General features: G+C 43.7%; 1 protein-coding gene across 4 annotated transcripts in view; it reads left to right on the forward strand.

Moving 5' to 3' along the window:
• Positions 1–17,087, forward strand: part of ARHGEF3 (Rho guanine nucleotide exchange factor 3) — a 285,137-nt gene extending 268,050 nt beyond the window's left edge. For all 4 annotated transcript variants that reach the window (XM_019536899.1, XM_019536898.1, XM_019536902.1 and 1 more), the window contains 4 exons: positions 4,540–4,797; positions 10,503–10,673; positions 12,109–12,295; positions 14,801–17,087. In XM_019536899.1, coding sequence (XP_019392444.1) covers positions 4,540–4,797; positions 10,503–10,673; positions 12,109–12,295; positions 14,801–15,147 — 963 coding nt within the window. In that variant the 3' untranslated portion in view covers positions 15,148–17,087. The remainder of the gene's footprint in view (positions 1–4,539; positions 4,798–10,502; positions 10,674–12,108; positions 12,296–14,800) is intronic.
• The last annotated feature ends 10,650 nt before the right edge of the window (positions 17,088–27,737 follow it).

Genomic DNA, 27,737 nt, shown 5'->3' on the forward strand with positions numbered 1-27,737 from the left:
CAGGAGCTCCAGGACGGCCTCTTGCTTCACCGGATCTCGACAGCCATTGATGTTGAAAGTGCCAATGGTTGTGGCTGCCATGGGTGTGAGTATGGAAGAAGAAGAGCGAGGTAAGGCGTAGATAAAAAGCAAGCCCCCAAGAGTCGAGCAAAGGCAGAGACAGGTCGAAAAGAAAAGGCCTGTTGTGCCCTACTCTAGTCCAGGGACCCCGTCAGGCCCCACTCATCTCTTACCCACTAGGCGAGCTTCTCCAGACGATAGGCCATCTGCCTAGTGCCCAGATCTTGCTGCATGAGCTTGGCTGCAGCCCTGGCAGCCTTGATGAACACTTTAGGGTCCACGCACCATTGGGTGATGCGCGCCGCTATGTTCTTTTGTCCTTTCGTTTGCTTTAGAAAGGTCAAGAGCCCCCCATAGTCAGGACTGACCCAGGGGGGGTCTACCAACATGGGCTGCACATTTCCCACAGAGGAGCGGCGAGGCCACACACTGGCTGGGAGCACTGCATCCACACCCTCAATATCCAAGCCCATCAACCTCCTCTGATCGTCTAGGTCGAGGTCTGGCTCTTGAAGAGCAAGCCCCACCTTCTTGGGGGGAGAGAGGTCATCCCGCTCTCAAGGTTGCTTGCGACACTCAGAAAGCTGGATTTCCATCTCACAAGCCTCCTCATCTAATTCAGTGGCCTGGGATGTGACCAAGAGGTCAGCAGACTCCTCTGCTGCTCCCTGGGTCAGACCTCCAGAAGTGACACATTGTGCATATGTCTTCTTGCCCCCTGTCTCCAAGAGCTGGGAGATGGGTGAGGTGTTAATGACCCCTGTCTCTGCCTCCCCCACCTCCAAACTGCTCTCCTCCCCGGTCAGCAGGGTCGCTGACGTGACAGCCGGAGCAGGGCCAGGCTCTCCAGCAGGGGCCTCCCCAGCACCAGCTGAGGAAGGCCTCAGTGGGGATGGGGAGTTCTGAGGGGTCCCTTTCACTTTCTTCTCTTTGTTGTTCTTTTTCTTCTTCTGCTTTGTGGCAGATGACCCATCCTTTACAGAGGATGGGCCAGACTGTGTCTGGCCTGTCTCCCCAGAGCCAGCCACCTCAGCCAAAGCCGTGGTGGAGAGCAACTTGCAGGAGGCCTGAGCCCTGTCGTCCGACAGGGCCTCGGTGCCACAATCATTGACCACCCCAGCCTCAAACGGGGAGGTCAGAGCAGGCAGGGCGGAAGCAGAAGCATCGGTGGCGTCTCTGCACTGGTCGGGGTGGGCACTGTAGGTGGAATGAGTGGAGGGGAGGGTTGGGGCCTAGCCCCAGCCCCTCCGCCAGACGACACTCCCACGCCAGAGACTTCAGCCCCCTCAGATGGAACAGGGGCAGGAGGAGGTCGGGAAAGGCTCCCGGCCTCACTGGGTGGGGCCTGCATCCCGGAAGTGGATGGGCCGTCCGTCGGCGTCGCTGTAGTCACCGACGTTTTGGCCGATCCCCCCCGTGGGCACTGAGCTGCTAGGTGGGAAGAGCTCCCACACTGAAAACACGTGGTCTCCCCACAAGAAAAATAAATCACATACCTCCGCCCGTTGGACAAGAGGCTCAAGGACTGAGGCAGAGACCATGAGCCCTCCCTAAAGAGCATGAAAACCTGCCTTTGAAAAGACAGGACATGCCTCAGTTTGGGGTTTTTGCTCCCTATGGTCAACCGGCGAAAGGGACTCGTAAGCACCCCATAGGGCTTGAGTACCCTGGCCAGGTCTCGATCGGTCACGTGCAGGGGCACATTAGAAATCACCACCCTCACCGCTAGGGCATCTAGGGGGGTGACAAAATAATGTGCGCCCGCAATGTCCAGGCCCTCTACGAACACCCTATGGACTAGGGTGGGGTCGCTCAGATAGATCATCGGGACCGTGTTGACACGACCCGCGTAACGGATGGTCTGCTGTCCCAAGAGACTAGCCAGAGCATCCACGCAGACCTCAACCCCAACGAAGGGAGGGGTGTGCACCCTCAACCCATAGGTAATGGGGAGGTTCTGGGAGGCATCCTCATGCCAGCTGCTGGGTGTAGGAGCAGCTATTCCTGATAGGACAGGGTTAATTCCCAACTCTAACTAAGCAAAGCAACAACAAAAAAAGTTTATAGTAACTAAAAAAGATAGGTGTCCAGGAAAGCGGCCACAAAACTCTAGATGGGAGGGGGAAGGGGGTGGAGAGAAAAAAAAAAAGCGGCTGGGGTTTGAAAAAGCGAAAAAGAGCACCCCGCAGAAGGCAAGCTAATGGACGATAACTCCCCGCTACAAGCAAGAAGAAAAGAAAGAAAAGAGAGAAAGAGCGAGAAAGAGACAGTAAAAAAGAAGTCTGCGAAGACAAAAAGACCGGAAGTATGGGGGGATGGGACAAAAGGAGAAAAGGGGGGGAAAAAGCTGCAAAACAGCAAGAAAAGAAAGAGAAAGCGAGATAAGCAGAGGCCAGAGACCTTTAGACAGGTGGGAGTGAGAAAAGAAAAGAGATAGGAAGCCGGCGAGTCTTACGCTCGGGATCGCCCCACGCAGCTCCAAGCAAGCCTGGTCCGGTGTGTCCAAAGCGGAAGGAAGGAAGGGAGCTTCGTCTGGGGTTTGCCCAGCCTGTGCTGGAGGGTGGGACAGGTGGATTAGACCCCCCTCACAGCCCTGCTTCTAGGCAGGGACAAGCAAAAGTTACTGAAAGTGTTCCACTTTGGAGCACCTTTATCTGAACTCTCGTTAAATAAGGATGAATTTGTTCTGCGATTGGGCACTGTTAAAGCACTCTGTAGCTGTGCTCTTTTGTCAGGGCATGGCTGTAAAGCACATTTTAAGGGGATGATTGCACAACAAACGTAATTTCTGTCTGTCCAAGATTACAGGAAAGGTTCACTCATTGTTTAGAAATTGGCTTAAAGGTAGAAAACAGAGCGAGTATAAGTGGTAAGTTTTCGGGATAGGAAAAAGTTAAAAAAAAAAAAGTTCCCCAGGGATCTATTATGGGACTATTAACATATTCATAAATGTTCTGGAAAAGGGGTGAGTAGTGAGGTGGCCAAATTTGTGGATGACACAAAATGATTCCAAGTGGTAAAGACCACAGTGGACTGTGAGGAACTGAGAAGCATCTTGCACTATTTAGTGCAATGGGCAACTAAATGGCAGGTGAAATGTAATACAAATGTGTAAAAAGATGCACATGGACAAAAATAATCCAAACTGTACCTATACTACAATGGACTCTACATTAGCTGTTAACATAAAAGAAAGAGATCTGGGGAGTCATTTTAAACAGTTTGCTAAAAACATCAGCTCAGTGCTCAGCAGCTGTCAAAAAGAGACAAAATTGTAGGCATAGGAGACTGGTAGGGAGTGCATGGGGGACACATGCCCCCGACAGGGCTGTCCTCACTGCCAGTGCTGCTGGCGGCTTCTACGGGTGCTCGCCAGCCCCGTCCGTCCCCACCATCAACACCTCCACTGGCTTCAGCGGGTGCTCACCAGCCTTGTTCCCACTGCTGCTGCCAGCTTCTGTGGGTGCTCCCCAGACTCAAGAGGCACCAGTCGCCCATGTAATGGGGATTATTAAGAAGGGAACTGTGAATAAAACAGAAAGTGTCATTATGCCCCTTCGTAAATCCATGTTGCATCCACACCTTGAATACTGTGCCTAGTTTTGGTTGCCACATCGTAAAAGGGATACAAAAGAACTAGAGAAGATATGTAGAAGGGCAGAAAGGATAATTAGTGATACGGAGGGGCTTCCTTACAAGGAGCAACTAAAGAGGCTGGGTCTCTTCAGTTTAAAAAAGAGATGAGGGGGAACATGATAAGGTTTTACAAAGTAAATAGTGATTTATTATTTACTGTTTCTCACAGTACAAGGATTAGTGATCATAAAATGAAACTAGTAGGTAGTAAGTTTAAAACTAACAAAAGGAAGGTCTTTTTCACATGGCCTGTAATTAAAGTATGGAGTTCAATGCCACAAGATGTTGTGGGAGCTGTCAGTTTAATCACATTCAAAAAGGGATTGGACAGATTCTCGGAGGAAAGGTGCATCAGTAGCTATAGAACATGGGACTTAAGGGTACAAGTTCCTAGACTTTAAATGCTGGAGGCTGCAAGGAGGATAGGAACAGGGGAAAAACCCTGATCAGACCCAGTTCACTTGCCCTTTCAGGATCTGCTCTCTGCCCCTGTGTGACACAGGATACTGGACAACATGGAGCTATGGCCTGACCCAGTAAATGGCAGTTCTGACATTCTCATGAAGTTAAAAAAATTAGCTTCAAAGATAGGTATTTTTATGTGGAGGTAAATCATGAGTATTTTCTAGAAATTAAAGCATACTCGGGGCTCTCCAAAATATTGAAGACGACCGTTGGAAAAAGACACTCCTTGTAAAACTCTTCTGTCTGTTTAATGTTATGACTAATTTATTGTATAATCACTAAGGAAAGAGCTACCTCCATCATTGGTAAAATCATGAAGCTTTGTATAGCATTTTGCCTGTGCCTAATACATTTTAGTTTCAATTTTTTTTCCCTCAGCTGCCTTGCTTAAACTCCTACGATAGCTACTGCAGCAATCAAGTAGCAGCCAAAGCTTTACTGGATCACAAGAAACAAGATCATAGAGTGCAGGATTTCCTACAGCGCTGCTTGGAGTCTCCTTTCAGCCGTAAACTGGACCTTTGGAATTTCCTTGACATCCCGAGAAGTCGTCTAGTGAAATACCCATTGCTGCTCAGAGAGATTTTGAGACATACACCAAATGATCATCCAGATCAACAACACCTTGAGGAAGCTGTAAGTTTTTGTAACACATTTTATAATGTTTATAAAAGCATCAGCTGTGAAGAGTGCTGTATAAAACTTGTGGATACTAATTTATAAGTCTAAATATGTAAAGATTTAAATATATATAGATAGATCTATATATATATTTATAAATAGATAGATAGATATCTATAGATGGATAGATGGATATCTATAAAACCAGCCCATATGTTTAAGAAAATGACTTCCCAAAAGGAATTTATTTTCTTACTGGAACATCAGCACTAGCTCCTCTACATCAGTTGCAGTGGGATGCTAGAACCATTGCATAAATGTAAGGGCCTAATTCAAAGGATTAAGAAGTCAATTGCAGGATTTCCAGTCACTTGAATTGACATTTATATTGGGCTGTAAAACAGTGACCCCTGCCCTTTGGTTCCTGGGCAATATGTGGCTCTCAGTATCTTCCACTACTGCTCATGGCCAAAGAAAATTAAAAAGTTAAACTGAAATCGACAGGCAGAGTAATGTCTGATATTGCCTACATCATGTTGGTTGCTCAGTATTGTCCTGGGTTCAGTGAAGGTTGGAGACCACTGCCCAAAGGGCTGGATCTGATAAAATACTTGGCTGTCTAAAATTAGGTGTTACCTTCTGGAGTAGTATCCATATCCCAGAGTTTATGGCTAGAGACAGATATTACACACAGACTGGTTTAAGTGATCAGAAACTGATGTAAACCTGTAACAGAATATAAGTTCAGTGTACATAAACCAGTTTCAAAATGGCTGAAATCAGTTTGAGACAAACCTGGTTGAATGTAATGATTGAGCTCAAACAGGTTTATGCAACTTCTGTCCCAGGCCCTTTCCTGGTTTAAGTTAAACTAGAGTCCCCCAGCATCTTGACATGCTCTCTCAGCTGTACTCTCTGCTCCAGTGGAGCAGGGCTGGCCCTGCCCCTCTTCTCCCTAGCAGGAGCAGGGACAGACAGGGTGGGGGCCTGGCCAGATGCCAGCCCACAAGAGAGTAGGAAAAACGTTAATTCCAGCCCTCCCAAGCAGGACCTACACTTCTCCACTGGCTGCTCCGGTGGTGGGGGCATGGCTAGCCCTGGCAGTAACCTCGAGTGAACTGGCCAGGGAGCGGATTTAATTCCCCTTCCCCTGTTTCTTGGGCACGGCATGAGCCAGGGTCTTCTGGGGACTCCTCCGTCACTGTTATAGTGGCAGAGGCATGGCCAGAAGCTGGCCAGCATGGCCCCCTTAGGCAGGGGAAGCCAAAAGCAGGATTAATCCCCTGCTTTGAAAGTGGCATGGTAGCATGCCAGCCTGCTGCTGGGCAGGCCTGACAGCAAGACACATAGTGCCACACCATGCCACATTCAAAGCAGCGGCAGCAGTAAGGTATGGATGCGGGGAGCAGAGGCTGAGCCCAGCTGTGGCCTGTCCCTACCCTGTGCAAAGGTCGGGACCCTACATGCCCCCTGCTTTGCTCCCCGGTGCTGCACTGGCTCTGGAGGAGCTGCCAGGCTCCAGTTGCCTCACAGCCTGGCCTAAACCAATATACTGTGAATGGGGCCCCGGCTGGGCTGGGTCCTGAGGCAATCACCACAGTGCAGGAGGGAGTGGGGCGGGGTGGATGATTCATCCTGCTCCTACCTCACTCTCAGGGTGTTCCCTGTTTCACGCCCCCCCCAGCCCAATTAAAAGGAACTTGCCTGCCTGCACCTGGGCCTGCTGTGACTGTGCAGGTATCTGAGTGTGTGCATGCCCCTCCCCCCTGTGGCTGGGCTACTCTCTGGCTATTTTTGCTGCCCTGCATTTGTGGGGGCTGACCCCTGTTAGCCCTCCCTTTCCACTGCCTATGAAGGCAAGGCTCACATTTTTCTTCCTGAGGCTGGAGGCAAACAGGGGAAGGAGCAGGAGGCTGGAGACCCACCAAGGATGAATGGGGAGTGGGGGGAATGAATGGGGAGTGGGGAAATGAACGGGGAGCTGGGGGAATCAATGGAGGCAGGGGGAATGAGCTTCCTGCTCGTTCTCCTATCCTCTCCAGCCTCCTGCCTGTTCTCCTGCTCATCTTCAGCCTCCAGAGGCTGGAGAAGAGCAGGAGAATGAGCAGGGGGCTGGAGACCAGAGGTGGGGGAGCTGTAGCTCCTAGCAGGGCCTGAGACCCTGCAGGCAGGGTAGTCCATGTGCTGGGGGGGGGGGCGCTCTGCCCTGTGGGGTGCAGGGCACGATTTGTGATTCATAGGAGGTGCACGTGGGTGCATGTGCACCCCCTGAGCATGGTGCACCGCTTGCTACCCCTCCACCCCACCCCCGCTGTCACTGGCATCTGTGGGCAGTCAGCGATTGCCGCAGACCACTACTGTCACTGTCAGCAGTGTCTGCAGGTGGTCACCGCATATCACTGCCACCATGCTCACACCATCGTCAGCACCGCTGTGCCCCACCAGCTGCCAGGGGCATGCGCCATTCATGCAGGGGACCCACCCCTCCTAAGCAGCCCCCACACCCACCATCCCCCAACACGTACTTACAAAGTGACTCACATCCTTCCACATCCCCCTACCCCCCTTCCCACCTCTTCCTTCAAACCCCAACATTCCTCCATCACATACCTACTATGTGATGGGGAAACCCAAAGCAAACATTAAAACATATAGATATTTAGGATTTATTTAATTATGATGCTAGAGACACTGGTAGGCTTCCAAATTTCTTTAATGTTGTAAATATAGCAATAAAACTTTGTCCATCTGATCAATCCCCCTTTCTCTCTCTCTTTTGTTCTAATTGTGGAAGAACGTGGATTTCGGGGTATTTTAAAAAGTGAATTTGGGATGCTGCTTCAGCAGTCTAGCTGACACAAGGGTCTAGTGTTCCCAGATACCCATTGTCTGGGCCCCAAAAGCTCCTGAGGTCAAGTAATCCTGAGTTGCCAGCCAGGGCAGATTTTTATACTGCTGGGGCCAGGACAGGGCAGCTTTTTATATTGCTGGGGACAGCACAGGTGCTGGCCTCAGGTTGTAACTCCCCCTTGCTCCAGATCCGGGAGGAGTCAGGCAGGGTTATTTTGCCAGAAGTGTCACAATTTGCTCCATAACAAAGTGTGTGTCTGGGCAAGTGCACTGAGGCAAAAAGCTCTGGCACAAATTTGTACCACTTCTGTTTGAGCTGCTCCAAGTGCACGTGCTTGCATGAGTGGATGTGCCCAGTAAGTGTAGGTGCTTCCTGCTGTGCTGCAGATTTAAGGCCTGGCTTTATAGAACACATGTAGATGTGTTATTTTGTAATATGCAGGCAGGCCTTTTCTTTAATTTAAAAAAAATAAAAACATAACAAAATTATTGAATGGTTTTAGTTTCAATTTCAAGTTTTTGTATTATTGCTTTAATCAATGTGTAGTAATACAACTTTTCATGTCAAAATACTTCCTTTCCTGGAGTGATATTTGTTAACTGTTTAACAGTATATAATCTGGACAGCTTTCTTGGTATTACAATAGCCTTATATAGTTTTGCAGTATTCTGTTTCAACAGTCATTTTTATCTTTGAAATTATGTATTTTACAAATTGTACAGTAGCCAATATAAAGCAGGGAACTGGAATTACTATATGTGGTTAGCTTTTTATCACTGTTAAGGTTTATAAGATAAATTTGTCATTCTGTCTGGCAGTGTGCTGTACACAGATCAGGCCAACTTAATTCCTGGAGTATCTGTTGAATTCAGTAGAATCTTGAGAACTGTACATTAAGTACATCTGTATATTCCAACTAGCCAAATACAGCATTCAGCCATCATATTTGAAGGAGTGTGCATAATTATTTACCAGTGACAGCTGGTGGTCAGCTCTTTTGGTTTTGATTAGTAAAATTCCTCAGTTACAGTTGGCTGCAGCCCTTGGAATTTAACATCCCCATGCCTGCAACTCAAGCTGGGTCAATAATTAGTAATACATTTATTAGAGATTTACTTCTATTTGAGAATTGTTTGCAAGCTGCTTATTAAATACTGAATTTTAATTGTATGTTTCTTCATGGAACCTTTTTCCTCAAAAAACCAACTCATTTCTTGTGAATAATGGAATCAAACTAAAATAGTGTAAATGGTAATTTGCTTTTGACAAATATTCAAGAATATCAGCTTACAATTTGCTTTTTGCAAATAATTAGTCTACTGGTGGTAAAGTACTTGAATATTTGCAGGAAAAAACTACAGTTAGAAATTCAAATGACTAATTTGAATGAAAATACACTGAAAAGTTTTTCAACTGTATTTTCAACCACTACTTCAAAAAAGGTGGCCATCTGAATTTACTCTCTTTGACTCTGATTGTATTGGGGGAGAAAGATTCAAGATTTTATTGGTAGCCAATTTAGGTACCAGTTTTTGTTGTTGGCATACAGAGAGGTAGATGGGTGACCAAAGAAGCTACTTTGAGCTACAAAATATAAGTGTTAATAATCTTGTACACTTTGGCCTCAGTTTATTTAAAAAGCCATTTAATCAACAATTTCAAAAAAAACATGCAGGGAAAAGACAGAGCTAAAATATAAGTTAATAAGACCTACTAGATACCATAAATAGAAAAGTACTGCATGAATGACGCGTGGCCCTGGAGGCTGAGGGGGCACAATGACAGCCCGCAGGTGGTGGTGGCAGTGGTGGTGGGGGGAGGTGGTGAGCTGCAACCACCTGCAGGCGCCGCTGGCAGTGTTGACAACGCTTCTCTCTGCACCACTTCCAAAAGTCCCTCCGCCACTTCCGGAGGCAGCGTGGCTGCTTTTGCTGGTGGCCACACTCCCCAGCCAGTGCTTGCAGAGGAGGCCCTGATGTTCTCACCTGTCCCCCTGCCCACCAGCAAAATAGGGAGTGGAGTCTGACAGGGTGTACAACTTGTGCTCTCTGGGGGTGCATGTGCACCCCCATGCACCCCCTACGCATCACCACTGATTTAGCCTACAAAACATGCAATTAGTTTCATTCTTTTAAATTTGTTGCCTTTCATTCTTGATAGTTAGGGACCTACTTAATTTGCAGTTTCATGGATTTTATGGAAACCATGAAATCCAGAATTGTCTGCAAAAACATTTAAAAACCTTAATAAAAATAAAATGCTGGCTTCCCACTGGGAGCCAGTGGTCCTCACAGACAGTGGGGAAAGGCGCTGGCTGGTAGGGTGGCACACAGGGCAGCAGACAAGGTGGCAGCTGCTCTCTCCTCCAGGGCCTCTCTCCCAGTGGAGCAGCACAAAGGGCAGCTGGCAATCAAGACTGGCCACCCTGTCATCCCTCCTCCCTCTGTGACCTCTCCACCAATCAGTGCCAAGAAGTGGGGCCTGTTTATCAATCAGCCTTGAGGGGTGAGGCCGCCACAAAATTACTGCAGAATTAGAACTTTACGCTGTGATCTACCTGTGAAAATTGTAGTCCCCCTGTGAGATACCTACTGATAGTGAATTTTAATATCAAGAAACAAGAAAGTGTAGTTAGGCTTAATACCAAGAGGCAAGCCAAACTTGTAGTCTGTTCTATTCTGGCTATTACAGTCATACCATAAACTTGCAACCTTCCAAACACATAATTCACCTATAAGGAAAAGGTTATAAATTAAAAAATGTTTTTCTCTTATCACCTAATTAGCAAAGATTCTGAGACGGGTCTGAATCTTGGCATGCCAAATGAAAGTTCATGTGTTTTCATGCCTTTGCTTTTTTTCTTCCATAGATAAATATAATTCAGGGTATAGTGGCAGAAATCAATATAAAGACAGGAGAATCTGAGTGCCACTATTACAAAGAGAGGCTTCTTTATCTTGAAGAGGGCCAGAGGGATTCATTGATTGATAATTCACGTGTTGTATGTTGTCACGGTGAACTGAAGAACAACAGGGGAGCGGTAAGAAGTGACTTTTTTATCATAAATATTGTTTTTGAAGCTCTACTGTAACCGTGTGGGAAGAGAGGTTCCATGGTTGTTCAAATGTGAATAAGAAAAAAGACTGTTGGTAGTAGTATTGTGTACAGGGTCCTTTGGTGTGAGGTTTTTATGCTCCATTGAGCCTTTAGGAAGGGGTTCCACGCTGTCATACTATATTTAAGCTCTTGGGAAATGCACTTCTGTATCTTCTACAGTGGAGGCCTTGGAGATGGAAGGATAAAATGGTAATCATGGGATGGGAAATATTTGAGTGTTCTGAGCCAGGAAGGTTGTGGGAGCACTGACACTTGAATGGCTGGGGATAAGTGGTTTTCTGTAAAAGAAGAAAAAATTGCAGATACATTTTCTATAGATTATAAAGATGTGGGTGTTAGATTCTAAAGATATCCAACACACAAAATGTGTATGAATTTTATTGGTCTGGCAAATATTTATCAAGTTTTATGGAACTTCATGCATGTGTTCCTGAAGTTAGTGCCAAAATAGGATCCTGCTGTTTCTTAACATTCCAACTTTTGCTGTTATTTTGAGTTAAAAATAGTTTTAATCTTTAATGGTAATATGTAAGCTATGACTGAGAATTAGACACACAGCAATTTAAGAAAGAAAGTATTAGCCATGTTTAAAAGGTAATTCTTGTGTTGGCTCTTTAATGAAGGAGGAGGAGAGATTAAGGATTCCAGTAAAACTTGCAGTGATTTAAAACTGAAATATTAAAGGATCTTCCTGTTAGTAATTTTATTAGAAAAACTGGGCAGTAGAGATAACAAAAAAGATAAGAAGCACAAACTTAAAGCTGATTAGAGATGGCTTGTGAATTAACAAAAGTATCAAATTCTGAGTTTCAAAGACCTGATTTTTCTGAGGAGTTCATAAATTGGAAACAGAATGCCTAGGATTGTTCTGTGATTATATTACTGTATTTGGATAAAATAGGATCATTTCTCTGTAGCTTCTTTACAAAGGGACTTGAGGAGCAGCGTAGAGAGTTAAAAAGTAGAGAGTGAAATAAAATGCTTGAAACCAAGCTACTCTGATTTATTGTGAAAGAGAAGCTGTAGCAGTTGAGAAGGCTGTGAAACCTCAAACATGACATTCATTTCTGTGTGGGCTAAGATCTCAGTCTTGCAAATGCAGGGTTTAAAATATTGTGCATCAGGGTGATCTCCTTTGTGTATATAGCATTACTTGAGGGTGTGAATTAGGCTACCTCAAGTAACATAATGGAGGGAAGAGACTCCAAGTGCTGTTGGCAGGTTTTCATTTAAACATCTAATTATTTATATTGTTTAAAAAACAAATGGTATGGTATATTACAGCTAAAGTGAACTTTGTTCAATAGCTTTTTAAAAAGAAATAATGCATTCATTTTTCTTTTACTCTTTTCTGATAGAAACTGCATGTCTTCCTGTTCCAAGAAGTGCTGGTAATTACCCGAGCTATTACCCATAATGAACAACTCTGCTACCAGCTATATCGGCAACCCATCCCAGTAAAGGATCTTGTGCTGGAAGATTTGCAGGATGGAGAAGCGCGATTAGGTGGATCCATACGTGGAGCATTCAGCCACAATGAGAGAAGTATGAAGTTTGATTTGAATATTTTGTCATTTACTTGTAAGGAGGAGATGAAGCTTTGAAATCCCCAACCATTTACAGCAGCACTACCTAACAGCTTATTTAGATCCAAAACTTAACCTGTATTTCAAACTGTTGTACTGTGAGACAGCTTCTCTCTTATATATTGTAAATGTCAATTTAGAGTTAATGTCAATCTGCAACAGAAATAATGGGATTCTCTTCTTTATACAACAGTAAGAAATGGAAGAGGTTGTAAATTACTACCAACAAAAAATCATTTCTTAGGAATTTATTGAGCACTTTTGTAAATATTATAGCCTATTCAAAAATCTTACAAGTTTTAATCTATTATGATTATTCATCTGTAATGGAGAGGTTGGTTACTAATCCTTAAGGCTGTGACCCTGCAGATACTTCTGTGTGTGGTCAATTTTAAGTCTGTGAGTAGTCCTATTGAAGTCAATAGGATTATTCATGTGCTTCTAATTAAGCATGCTATAAGCATTTGCAGAATCAGTTGCAACAAAATTTCCATTAGAAATCTCCCTTTAACCTTAGGTAGCTACTCTGAGAGAGTATTTTTGAAGGTTTTGTTTGATATTGCATTGATTTATGCTGTAGGTTGCAGGGAAGGGGGTGTTTATCTTACATAATACAGTATTCTGGGGTCAGTTTGTAGAAAGCAACGGTGAAATCTTAGAACTTTGTGGGACAATAATGAGCCATGTGAGGCCAGAGAGGTTCCCCAAAGATCGAAGTAGCCTACTGAGCTGCTTAACATTCCAAGGTGGAAAAGATAAACTGGCTTACAAATCAACGAGTTGTAGCTTTTGTGTTTAGTTTTATGCATGAAAGCTTTAAGTGTTAGAACATTACTGGCCATGCTCTGTTATTAACTCTAATAAACAAAACAGCTCTACCAGTTAGAAGGTATTAGAACAGGGGTGGGCAATTATTTCAGCTGGAGGGCTGCTTAACGAGTTTTGGCAAGCTATCGAGGGCCACATGTGTGCCCCACCCCTTTACAGGTACCCTGCCCCTTGGTCACCATCTTGGGACTGGAAGTCCCATCCCCTGACCTCTCACCTTTGCCACCAGAAGTCTTTCCCCTTGACCCTGGAAGTACTCCTTTCGGCAAGGGGGTTGCCATCTTGGAACCAGAAAAACCCGAATTATAGTCTAAAAATCAAACATCTAATACAACATACTTTTATTTGATTTCAAAAAATATTTTTGTCCTGATGTATATGTGTTTGCGTAGTGTACATAGAGGTGATTGCATAATAGCTTAAAATTAAGTCTTACTCTTGTATATTGGGGGAGAGGTGTTTGGGGGGTGTGGAGGTATGGGTGGGTGGGGATAGATTTGTGGGGGGTTGTGGGTGTGGGTGCAGGTTTGCATGTATGTGGCGTGTGATGGAGGATGTGGGTGTGTATGGGGTTGGGGGGGGTGTATGTGGCATGGGAGACCGTGTGGATATGTGGGGTATCTATGGAGCCCATGCCAGCCTGGGTTCTGTACTCCTGCTGCCCTGCCTTGGGGCCATGCTGGCTCCATGACTTAGTGCCCCCCCGACCAAACAAGTGTTTGCTTGTTGGGTTGGAAAAGATAACGCCTGCCTGCACTGGCCTCCTGGCATGGGTGACTGGTGCCACCTGAGTCAGGGGGGCATGTGCCCCCCCCCCCAGTGGCCACTCAGCGACCAGGGGGGTCCCCCATGGTCAATCTCGGTGACCGAGGTGGGTCGCCCCACAGACGATCTCATCAACTGGGAAGCACAAGTGGTGCTCCTGCAAGTGCCAGTGGCACTTCATCTGGTATCCCTGCTCCCAGGCTGGCGCTCCCTGCCTATTGCCTAAGCAAGGAGCGCTGCCTGTCAGGGGGTGCACCAGTGCTCTAAGGGGGTGCACGTACACCCCTTACACATTGCCACTGCCTCCTGGCAGCCCCTGCGGGGGTGCTCCAAGGAGGCTGCTGAACTGTCCCTTTCCTGAGCCCTGCTCCCCACCCCACCCCAGCTCTGTCAGCTGGGAAGGAGGGGTAAGCAAGAAGCACTGAGATGCCAGCTGGGCTTTGACCAGCCTGAGTTGGGGTGCTGGAGGGAGCCAGGATGGACCTGCAAGGCAGGGGGCTCCAATCCACCCCTTCCACCCTCCAGCTCAGGCCAGGCAAAATAGAGAGGTGGAAGCGAGCAGCAGCAGGTACCCCAGATTGGGTGCTGGGGAGAGCCAGGTCAGGCTCTTTAAAAGTACTCTGCAGCTGTGCATATGTGTCACAGCATGGCTGTAGAGTGCTTTCAAGGGCCCGATCACACAAAAATTATAACTTGTTTAACCACCCTCAGAGATTACACTCCTCTCACATCTCTAGGAAATCTTACCATAGCTCTGGAGAGGCAGACTAGCAAGCTAAAGATTCTGCAGAGCTTATGATTTTAACATCTTCCCTTATAAAATGCACAAACCCAAAGCAATCCACATACTGACAATTCTTATTTTTTTCAGTCAAAAACTTTTTCAGAGTCAGCTTCAAAAATGGATCTCAAAGCCAGTCCCACTCACTACAAGCCAATGACTCCTTCAACAAACAACAGTGGCTTAACTGTATCCGGCAGGCCAAAGAAAAAGCTGTGTGTGGAGGAGAGGCTGGAATGCTGAATTCAGAAGGACATTTCCTAATATCCCCACATGGGAGCAGAGTACCACAGGGAGAAACCAGGCTTGAGCATATGGACCAATCAGATAGTGAGTCAGATTGTAGTATGGACATCAGTGAAGTCAGTGTTGACTGTGAACGCATGGAACAGACAGACTCTTGTGAGAATGGAAAACAGATAGAAACCAATGTTTGACAGAAACTTACACTTCATGAAAGTTAACCTGTGTCTTACCTGTACAGTATTTGCATTCCATAAATGGAACCAAGATTTGAAAAGCACTTTTTAAATACTTTCTTGTGACTATGTCAACACAGTCCTTCTTGTACTTGTACTTTGAGAATAGTACTGTAACTGCCAATTTGTGTAAGCTGGAATCTGTTGCAACTTGTATTCTGTGACATATTCCATAAACATCTTGGGTGGATGGAAGAGGTACTTGACCAGTTATTTTCAATGTCCTGCTGGAAAAAAAAATCTCTAAACTACTGTTCACATGTACATTATATAAATATTTTTTCATGCTTTTTACAGTGCTCCATTTGACCTCTAATGTGGCAGCTGAAGACATGGATTTTGAAAGATGTTGTAAGAAGGATATTAAGCATGACATTTAGTTATTAGTGGTGTTAAAAAGTTTCACAAAAGCATAAACAAAATCTCTGTCTACAAAAATGTATTGGAATAAACTAGGTTAGCTATTGTGGTATTGAATCAACAGGAAGTGTAAAGAGTAGGCCATGTCACCAGTGACTCTTTAGGGTTTAATTAAAAAGGAAAACACTTTAGGGTTCGATACAAAAAACAAACATGAAGCACTGTTCCATCAAGCCAATGTTTTAATGTCTGGTCAATTAAAATCATCATTGCAGTGCCATAGTTTACTATCAGAGCATATAATAATAAAATAAACAACTGAAAAAACCCCTCAACTGCTAACACTGACTCTGTAGATAAAAAGTTGGTAGTTTGCCTCCAGCGCCATTTAGAACTGTGTTATCCCAAACAGGAGAGGAAGAATTGATTAGTGAATAAGCCCTCTTTAATTTTTTGCATCCCAGTAACCTCTACCTTTGGTTTTAAGCACCACAAAGGTTAAAATATCCCAGTAAACTTTGTGCAAATATCTGTTTACAATTACCCATGATCATTTTTTAAGACTATAACAAATTCTGCAAAGTCTGCACTGCTCTATAAATGCCCCAAGGGAGACGATAGAGAAACTTAAAAAGGGAATTTATTTTTCTTTAGTAAATATCACATCCTTTATAGTTTTTTTAGCAAGTTTGCTTCACTAAATCTCATGCTGTAATTGGAAATATCACTGTGTTTTCTGGTGGATGATTTAACTTAGACTATAATTGACTTTACTTATTATGATGAAAGGCAGATCAGCCACTTAAAACTGCAGTTTAAAACACTCTGTGCAAGTATTAGGAATCATTGGTTAATATTTTATTCCCCTGTGCAAGAAATAAATAATTCCAATCTTTTAAATGTTAATCAAGTGGGATGTAAAATATTGTGTCCTAAATAGTGAAACGATTCTTGATATTATATAAAATGACCTGTGCAAAGTACAGCCATACCATAACAAGTAGTAAAACTGTTAAATTATTGCCAAAAACATTTATTTCTTGTGTGTTACAAGTTTACAGAAAGAAAAGAGTAAGTAAAATGTCATTTACTTTGTACATATGTCATGACATATACATTAAAGGAATCAGTGTGACAAGATAAACTATATAAAAACAAGGTATATTACTTTATTTTTCCAAAAATATTGTGGTCAATTTTACCCTTTAGAACATATTTCTGTATTTATAGTTTTTAAAACATGGTGATTTTTTTATTGCAGGCCTGTAATTTATTTAAGCTGCTTCATTTTTAGAGTTGAAAGAAAATACCAATGAAGAAGAGTAGAACAAGAAGAGAAGGAAATATTTTACAGAAGGAAAAAGAAGTAAAAATATTTTAGGTTGTGAACCATTGGTATGATAGCTGTTACCCAAAGTGCTAAAGAAAAAGCATGTAGTGTTGAGTTATGGAAAAAGAAGGTATGTATTGATTAAATACTTATGTATAAAGGCCTTAAACTTTTCTGGAAGCATTCAAATAAATTACATTAAACTGCTTTGGCTTTTAATCGTTTTGCTTGCTTATTAAGTATAGAAAATACTATGGCCAGATCTGCAAAAGGCTTTCAATAGTAATTAAATAAGCCAGGTTTATGATTCACTACTGGCTGAACTGGTTGTTATACCTGGGGCTAATCTAAATTTCTAACTTCAAAATTTTGATTGGAAACATTTTCAAAGATTTGAGGAATATTTGCTGAAATGTTCATGCTTTCTCTTTTTTGTCCCAGTATGCGTTTTTTGGTCATTCCATATGAAATGGAGCAATTGTTACAAGTGTAAAAAAAGAAAAGAAAAAGAACAATAGCAATGTTACAGTTTTGGTAGAAACTTAGCCTACAGCAGAGTTGCGTAAATCAGGAAATAATATGGGCATTAGCAAAATCCATATGCCTGTGTGAGGAAATATAGATTTTATTATAACACTTCTGTTTTAACTGTGCTTATGTTGTAATAATGTTGCATGCTTCGGTTTCTTTAACTAGTTCTACTCAGGGAAAGAAGGATTAATAGGGTCCCTGCTGTTAACAGAGCTTATTGCTGGACAAGATGAAATGGAATTGCAGCAATAAAGGAATAGCCATGCTGATGTTTCATATGGGCTTGGCACTCATCCTTTGGAGGAGGTGCCCTGAAGGCATCAAGGGAAGGAGACTGAAATAAGCATGACAATGGATAGAGAAGCCTCAAGAAAGCAGGATGCTGACTGAATGGAAGAGCCTAAAGAAAGAGACTAGCACAGCTGTTTTGGGGCTTGTGGCTTTGTGTACTGGAGAGGAAGAAGAGTTCAGCTACCTCTGGGATGCTTAGGCTGGACAACGGGCTGTGGAGGCTGGACAGAGGGACTGCTTAACCTCCTGGAGAAGGTAGAGAACCTCTGGCTGGATAGCCTTTGTCCCAGTAAATGCCTTTCTTGAAGCAAAGTGGTCTGTTTTATTGCTTGGAACTATGAAGACTTCTATCAAGAATTTAAGTCCCCCTTTGCAGCTGAACTGGACGCAAGCTCCCTGAGTCAGTCATGAAAAAGCAGGGACAGTCAGAGGGACCAAAAGGCCTGGATCTCACATGGGAAGGAACCAGAGATTCCCCCTAGTGTAGAAGCTGGCTTTACGGGACACTTGGAAACTCCAAAGTACTGGGGGGTCTGTGACAGCCTGTGCAGAGCTTCACTGGATCCTGCATTAGTGCATTTGATTTCAGGATCAGTGTCCATCCATACTGCACTGATAGCCAGCTTCATTCAAAACTGGGCATATGTCATATCTTCATACTTGCTTCACCATGTCAAAAATTGCTCTGCAGAGTGAACCCTACTTCATTACAAAGAAATGAGTTTCATAACAGGTTCTAGTCATAGTCATACTGACCAAGAAACAGTTTTGTATTAAAAAAACCTTTAAGAAATACAGGCTTTGCCATGATTTTGCTGAAGAATTACATTACAGACTTTGCTTTTTCGAAACCCGCCCCGTCCTGCATTTCACTACATAATATAGTTATGAAGGCAACATTTCAAATATGAGTATAATGTTCTCAAGTATGAACAAAGTCTGAAGCAATAGTGAAGACAAGCATGAACTCCTCTTCACTTTTAGGACATACCTACACTATCTGAATGGAAAATCAGAGAGTGCCATCAAGCAACATGAACAACAAGCAACATGAACAACAGCACACCTCATGCTGTGCTGGGATAGGAAGTGGCCATGGTGAAGTAGAGTCCAAACAAAGGCCCTTGTGGCTTAGTACAAACAGTCAAAACATCCAAGGATGAATTGATTCAATCTTGACAGGTTAGTCTAAGTTGCGTAGATTTAACCGATAAGCAAATGAACAGACATTGACTTTTGATTCCAGAGATACAGCCACAGGCCTTCAGTAGCCCAGGCCAGAAGCTGGGGGATGCTAGAGCATGCCTTCCTGTTTGGTAGGAGCAGGCAGCTTGGGCCAAAGCTAGTCTGCCCACCCTGTGAGGTGGGGTTTGTGGGGGCAGTGTAAAATATCAGGGGATATTGGGGGACTGTGAGTTAACTTGATTATAGAGGGGGTCTGGGATAGAAGTTCAATAAACCAATTTAACCTAAATCAGTTAACTTTGATACTACATCCACCCAGATTTATCTTAAACCACTTTTGATCATTTTGAAAGTGGTTTATGTGCACTGAACTTCTGTTGTGTTACAGATCTGAACCAGTCTCTGATTACTTATACCAGTTTATGTGTAATTTCTGTCTCTAGTCTGTATGTTGCTTCTTGCTCTGTCCTTCCTAGAGCTCTTGAGAACTATTGGTCAGGAAAGGAGAGCCAGTTCATGCTGGGAGGTTAGAAGAATAGGAACTCTCCCAGTCACTCGAAAAGAAATGGACAGCTCCAAGTGAAAAATGCTTCTTCGCTTTCTGTCTTTAAGAAATGGTTATGTTTGAACCTGAGAAATGTCTGCTTTAAGCTGAATTTTAATTTGTTTTTGACTGACAAGGTATTTTGGGATCTTCTAGGAGGAACACTATTTTCTAAATATAATTATGGTTATCTACAAATGCAGTAATGGCTATGGAGATTAGTGTGTTTAACACACAATCTGAGTAAAGCTATGTATCAAGTATTTCAAATTGTGCAACAGTGTGTTGCTGCCATCTGCTGGGGAAAATAATTTTAAATTACTCATTATAGTTTGTATATTAACTACATTGAAGAAATCAAGCACTAAGCATTTCAGACAACATAATCAGATTCCTATGTATTTTTCCAGATGTTACAAATCTGCTAGAATAAAACTTTAGGGTGGTCTGTAAGATCTTTTTCAACATGGGATGAACTTCTGTTTCTATTCCCTGACTCTATAAAGCTTAAAGGTCTTTGTTTGTGTTCCAAATTTGCCCTCATCTTTTTCCATTGAAGGTATTTTTTCCTCCTAGTTGGCTATTCACATTAATAGCTCTTAGATCTTGCTCAATATTATTACACCATCTTCTTGATTGTCCCTTAAGTTGAACACTGCCTTCCAGGAGATACTTAATTGGTGTGCTTTTTATCACCCTAACCACATGTGTCACCCACTCAAGTACACTCACTATACTGATTTCCCACAATTCCTTATTAGAACTTTTGGCCAGATCTGTTCCACTTATTAGATGCCTAAGTGTGATCCTATTCCACTCAAGTCCCTGAAAAACTGCTAGCACAAACCATGGGTGGCTCCTCTTCTTCCTCAGTGTTTTGAATTGATCTTAAGCCTAAGATGATAGTGTCTTACAAAAGTAGTTGTATTAAAGATTTTTCAGTGACTTTATCTGGATAGAAAAGGAATGTGTTGGGGTGGATGCTGTGGTGCAGTTACATTTTTGCCACTGTGTTGCTAAAAATCTGGGCCATTGAACACACATACAGTGAGCTCTCTGACATCACTGGACCCCTTTTCACCATCCCAGGTCTACTGCTGGATTGTACTTGGGCACCTAAGTCTAGGTACCCAAGAGATGGAACAGGATATGAATCCATACATGATGCTTTTTGTATTGGCCCAGGTATTTCACAAGTATTTGATTGTCTGTCGTCCACCTCTGGAAGTGTCCAGGTCTCACATCCATATAAAGCAACAGGTCTGTCTTGTATATCAAAAGCTTGAACTTACTTAGTAGTTAGAAGAAAAAAATCCCCTAGCAAGAAATATAATGCCTCTGCCCTCAGGCCTTAATTTCTTCCCTTATCAAATCATTATTATTTAGAATAATTATCAAATTAGTAGTAGTAGTTGGGTATTTAAACTGCCTAATATGTTGAAATTTCTGATTATTGGTTACTGGGTAAGTCTGTCCAAAATTCTTCTTGTTGGCTTATAGCTAGGTCTCTGATTTTATCTTCTTTAATCTCAATTTTCTTGCTGCTTCCTTCAAATTTGCAACCATCCTTTATACCCTATCACCTGTCTCACCTACGATAGCCAGATCATCCTTATAACAAAAAGATTTAGTCCAGGCCATTTATGTTTTCCCTATAACTAAAATCTCTCAGCAATCATGCCAGTTTTATTTATAGCCTCATTAAATTATTTTATTGCAGTCCACAGGCCAGGATAAGATGACGATTTTATTTTTTTAACTTTTATGTAAAAAGAAGACAGATAACATAGTTCAGAGGGAAAAAAGATGGTTTGTATAATATCAACGTTGATACAGAACTTTATCAGACATCATGTTCTCTTTAGCTCTTGGTGGGTTCATGAAAATTTTAGATTTGTTTTAGTATTAGTATTCTTTAGTTGACCGCTGAGGGGAGCTGGTGTGTTTGCTAGGACTTGAGTGTTGTTGCCTACTCCTGCTCATGTTGTATTACTGTAAATCATAAAATGCTTTTCTGAAATATGCCAGGAAAGAGAAGCCTTTGATGAAAGGAAAAGGAGTACTTGAACAACACATATGCCTAAAAATCCAAGCAGCACAAAACTGTTGTAAACCTGGGCAGCCAGTTCTGTAACAGTTTTTATTTGGCAAAACAACTATCTAGAAGAGATGCACATACATACACTTTACATTCACTCTAAGTTCCTTTGGGATAGAAGCTTCTGCAGTTTTTTTCACACTGAATCTTTCAAGTTATAAGTTTGCAGCTATTGATCAGGTCTGAGTCTGCAGCTCTGTTAGACTAAAGCAGTTGATTTGACTCAACTGTGAAAGCTAAATAATCTTGGCCTGGTGAGAGGCGGCCTGAGAATCACGGGTACTATAGAAACAAACCAAGAAGTCATAATCAAACATTTAGCACTATTAAACCACGAGAACAAAGTAAGTGAAACAAATCTTAAGGTAATGAATTCTAGCATATTTTCAATTATTTTTACTTCAAAGAATGTTCAATTGCTGCTCTCTTGCAACAGTAGCTTTTCAGTGATGCAAAATGTTACTGTCTTTCAACCAGGCTCCTTGCTACAAATATTTATTTGTCAGAATGGAATTCATACTGACACAGTAATCTAGATTTTTTTATAGATCCTTTTGTTGAGTCTAGTGAGGTTTTTCCAATGTGGTTTTCTCACAACTAAATAAAAAGTTTTGTCAAGAAGACCTTTGTTAGTTTATGAATGTGAATTGCTTCTGTTCAGCTACAAAATGTCAGTGAAAAAATGTATTTTTAAAGTGCAGTAACCTGAAACCAGCTCTGTAAGACTGCTGTTTGACCCTTGTTATGATACATGTTTATAATGTAGCATATAATTCTAATTGCTGAGACTTTTCACCCACTGCAAAAATGTGCTTTAGCATACTGTTTTGTAGGAGAAGCAGGTGGCAGTAAGTATACTTCAGATAGTTTCCTGCTGTTACTGGATACCAATTTCTCACCCTCCTGCCTTTTACTACATTAGTTTTAATATTATTTTCCAAGCTTTTTCTATTAGAATATATTTACGGCTGACCCATGTAAAGCAAGAGAATGGTTAGAATATGGTGAATTTGTAGCATTTATGTTCACTACATATACTCTTGAAATTTTAGTGGCTATTACTTATATGAAGGCAGCCAGATTCTCAATGGGTGTCTGTGAGAGGGGCAGTAAAAGCCCCTCTAGTGTGTCCCAGACCCCTGCCACACGCATCCCGATACTGACCGCAGAAGCCCGAACAAGCAGCAGCAGAGAGAAATGTGGACACAGGCTCCGCAATTCCAGAGCTGCCTGAGGCTGTGCATTGGTGAGGGATGGGGGCAGACCCTCGGGGAGGCACGGGCTACTCAAAGAGCAGCTGGGAGCACAGCTGAGTGGCTGGCAGGGGAAGAGTGGGATGCTGGCCAGGAGATGCCATCACCAGAGCAAATAATCACAAGCCTGGCGGGCAGAGAAGGAGAGCAGAGCAGCTACTGGAAGGCTCTGGCAGACCAGAAAAGAAGCCCAAGCCTGGGGAGCCAAGGGATGCCCAGGAGTGACACTGCAGCCCCACTAGAGAATCCAGGTACGGTAGCTGGGGATGGTGGCAGGGAGCTGCTAGCCCTCACAGGGAGCTTGGCAGAAAGGAAAGAGCAGCCCACCATGTGAACTATGTGCCCCACCAGCTCAGGAGGAACAGGAGAGTGACCCCAGGTCAGCGGGGATCCAGAGGTGGTTGCGCTGGGAAGACTGATCAGGGTGGGGCATGGGGCAGCTGCCCACCCCCACAATTACTAGGAGGGAAGGGACAAGCGAGTTCCCCTTTTCTCTCTTCCCCTTCCTTTTTTCTTGAGTGACCAAGTGGTAACTGGGAAACAGGATCCCAGGAGTCCGTCAGCGGAGGCCAGATGTTTTCTGTTGGATTCGTTTGGAGTTCTAGTTAGCCCCAAGCCAGGGCAGGTTTATATGCCCAAATTGGCCTGCAGTTGAGGAACCAGCTGTGGGGAAGATTGTGCAGGCCGAGAGGGCCTGACTCATTCCAATGTGGGCAATCTGGATGAGAAGGGATATCATCCAATGGAAGACCTGCAGAGTGCAACATTTGCCCAGGCCGTGGATGTGGTAAAGGTGGGGTAAACAGGAGGTTTTGGAGTGCCACGAAGAAAAGACCAGGGTCAAGACTGCTTTGCTTTTGGGGGCCACCTTTAGGGAACTGCCTCCCCAATACAGAACATCAAAGGTGTGGCAGGCGAGTAGGAGCAGCACCCAGACCATCTAGGTGGCACCTGAGCCCAAATCTCACCCTGATGTCACTTGGGAGCAAGGCATCTATCAAGAAGAGGCCAAAACCCTACAACTCTTACAAGTGACAGTGTCAGTAGAACTATGATAATTCACATCAGTGCATCTCTGTCCTTATTTATGGGAGAAGTTTCGTAAAGACTTACTGCACCCGCCGGGCCTCGATCATACAATCCCGTGGCGCCTGGCCCAAGGACTTGGTGGTAACCTTTTGCTCCGTCCCTTAGGGGAGGTGCCACCGATCTCCTGGTTCAGGCGGTCTTCCCCCTCCTTGTCCCACCTGCCACGACTTCGATGATATTTCAGTGGTGGAGGGGTATGACTGTCTGATCCTGGCTGCCTCCCCGCGGCCAAGGCGTGATGTTCTTTGCGAGACTCCAACCTCCCCTGTACCTCGCCCTATCCGAGCCTCAGCGGTGTGCTATTGTGGTTGCCGACGACAGACCCTTACTTGATGTAGGGTCCCTTCTGATTTTAGTCAGGCCCAATAAACCCAGACCCTTTCCTGACTCGTGCGAGCTTAGGGGCCCCTAGCTCCCTCTGGCTGTGACGCTCACCAACAACGACAATAAGAGCAATAACGGTAGTGATAATAATGTTAATAATAATAACAACAATAGGTCCACCAGGAGGCTATGGTGACCTTACTTCAACACCCCTTCACAACCTTCCCTATATCTCTGCCCAGGCATGTCTAGCGCAGTGCTATCCCCTTAAAGCCCAACTACCCTTCCCCTTAAGGGCTACTATGTAAGCTCGGGTGGGGATTTTCTCACATAAGTATGCCCTCTACGTTCCTCGATGAAGGAGCCCTCCCTCGACGGGGTTCCAGTCTGTGTCCTCTGTTGCAAGCGTGAAGGTCTCAGTTGGCCCTCTTGTACAGATACCTCTTGCTTCGTACTTCTGCCAGCCTCGAGCCCCAGTTGATGAGGTCTCTCCCGTCGGCTCCCCTCGAGGCCCGAGGGTTATATACAGCTGGGACACCTGCGTTTTCTTGTGTCTGCTGGCAGTGTCTCCCCGTGGGCACGGTTTGGATACCTTTTGAGCCTGGAGCAGCGTCCCCTGTTTCCTCTACTGCCTTAGTGGCTCCCAGGGCTCTTCTCTCGCCACTCTCTTGCCACCTCCCCCCCCCTCGGTCCTCCTATTCCCCCTTCTTATACTCCTGAGTTGGTTCTCCTCCCCCTCTCTCCCAGCTGTTTCCCCTTTAAGTAAATCGCGGCTAAAGAGTCACGCGGGCTCCGCCGCCTCTTTCCGCTCCGCCACGGTTCTCGCCGCCGCTTCCAGTCCCGCCGCGCCTCGTGCTGCCAGTGAGTTGTTTTTGCTCATTCTTCCTTTCTCCTCCCTCTCCCTGGGGTGTGCTGTCCCCCAGGGTCCCTCTTTGACCCTTTGGGGTTCAAGTCTCCCCCTTGTCCCGGGACACCTACAAAGAGTTATTTTTCAAAAATGTAGAAATATGTGTTTATTCCTCCTCAAATGGCATATTTTACAAAAATATGCTGTATTTAATAAAATCTTTAAACTAGTTACATTGCCTATTTTGCAGGGGCTTTTCTTGAACCTCTGTAGTTTAGGTTGTATTCTAAAAATGTGACAAATTCCTGTTTCTTTCTTCAGGTAAGGAGCTTGGGGAATGATACTGGACAATATAATATTTGCTACATTTTGTTTTTTTAATGTAATAGTATAAGAATGATGTAGGCCTAATGGTCCAGAAATTGTCAGAAGCAGGATTTCTTAGGGTGATAACTTTTATTGGGCCTACTATGTAGTTGGGATAGAATTAGACATTTTTAAATATGAAATGAAATTGGGCTGTACCTGATAATCGTCCTGGCAGCCCAATTTTCCTTTGTCAATTGATATTTTCTAAAGAATAATACCTATTGAAACAAGAATTAGTAGAAAAATAGATGCTGAGTAGATTTGGTGCTGCAGATAGAATAGATTCAACTTTATATTAGACTTTCCCATAGAACAAAAACTTTTGCTATCTATTCAAATAATTTTCACTTTGTTATTTACTTATCAACTTCTGGCATATTTTGATTTACTGAGCAAAAAGGAGCCACATTTTGATTAATCAAATAATGCAATAATTGAGCAGTACATGAATGGAGATTGTCACTTGCAACAAACAATTTATCATAATGTTTCAAATTAGGAAACTTTTTGTAATCTACTGAATGATGACATATGGCTTTTTGGCTACAGACAGATATTAGGCTTATTCTGGGACAAAGTGCAAATCATTCAGATATCCATGCCTGTTGTCCTAGGATAAATTATAAAAGAGGGTCATAGGATAGGAAGCACTGACAGTATATTCCCAACCATTGCAAAGTATGTTTGAACTGTTATCCCAGGATTGCATCAATGGCAGAAAAGTGGCAGTGCATTCAGCCACTCACTAAGCCCTGATTAGAAGGGAAATGTGTGTACATACCAATCCTGGGATATTTCTGTTCTGTGAAGAACACAAGAACAACTTGTCCACAACATCTGGTTCGAGCCTCCGCTTCTTTAAATTAGTAAGTATGTTCCACTTTTTTTAGGTATACCTGTTTTTCCTGTCATTTACTGCTGTATCTGCCATATGAGATTGTTCCTTGAGTGGCCTGTCTAAGAAAAAGAACCAATTTGTTAGGTATGGGATCTTTGCACATTATTTAAACTCACATAGTCAAGCACAGGGCATAATGGAGCAAGAGATATGACTAAACAATAATTGCCACAGTTTTTTATTTGGTAGTGAATCTTTAAGGGATGATAAAAATGTCTGGAGTGACTTGAAGTGCAATAGCAGTCTATGGTCAAGAATTACATTACCCATTTGCTGCCTTTTATTAAAAAAAAAATGTTCTGCTTATTTGCATAGTTTTGTTTGATAAATAATATGCAAATAATAGGAATCTACTGCATTTAAATAAACTGGGTACTGGGGAAGTAGCCCTGAGTGCTGCCTTTGTTGGGGTTCCAAATATAACCACTTCTGCAGTAGCAGCTGACTATGCTGCCACCATTGGCACTGCAGTAGTTAGTGCTGCCCCATGCAGACCTCCCTTGCTATGTTGCTGGAATTTACTGTCTGTTCCTCCACATACAGGCACTTCTCTTTACCACAACTACCAGCTTCTACATCCTTTGCTTTTTGTAGTAATCTTAGTTTCCCATCTTTCCCTTTGCCACACACTCACTCCCTAAAACACCTAAATACTCCACTAAAAACTAATATACTTTTTGGGAGATTGCAGTATGGTGAAAGGAATGTGAAGAGTGAATATGGAAAAAGATAAAAATTACAATAAATTCAACTGAAGCATGTATACCTGTGGCTGGAGGATTGCCTTAAAATTCCCCTAATCAAGTATGTTTATAATATCTTTTGTATTATATGTGTTTGTGCATATGTCTATGTGTGTTTACATTCATGCCCGATAGCTGTATTCTGACTGTAATTATTACAATGGGGGTGGACCCTAAAACTGTTTCAAATCTGATCCACAGCCTTTCACAGCATAGTTATAACAGCAAAATATTCAGAGGAAGAACCCCCATTGTATATATCATATTTACTCAAATTTAAAACTACCCCCCAATCAGCATGGGGGAAAAGCCCCTCATCTTAGATTTGTGTACAACATGGGGATGGGGGGAGGCTGCTACAGCTTTGACTCTGGCCCTGGGATCAGGGCCAGAGTCTGACCCACAGCAGCTTCCTCCCCCACCCCCACCACCTCCCCTCTGCAGCTTCTGCTTGCCTCCTCTTTTCCCACCTTGCTGTCAGATGCAGCTCAGCTCAGGCTCAGGCTGGGTTCCCTCCAGGCAGGGAACACATGGAAACTCTGTTCCCTGTCCAGCCAATAAGCAGTACCAACACCGCTGCATGGCCAGCAGGGGTGGTGCTTCCATGTGCTGTGCTCCGGGAGGGAACACAACCCAGCAATGTCTGATAGTAAAGGGGAGGGAAGGGAAGGGGCAGAGATTGTTGG

Source organism: Crocodylus porosus, unplaced genomic scaffold (assembly GCF_001723895.1).
Source record: "Crocodylus porosus isolate Cpor-Errol unplaced genomic scaffold, CroPor_comp1, whole genome shotgun sequence".
Taxonomy (NCBI): domain Eukaryota; kingdom Metazoa; phylum Chordata; order Crocodylia; family Crocodylidae; genus Crocodylus; species Crocodylus porosus.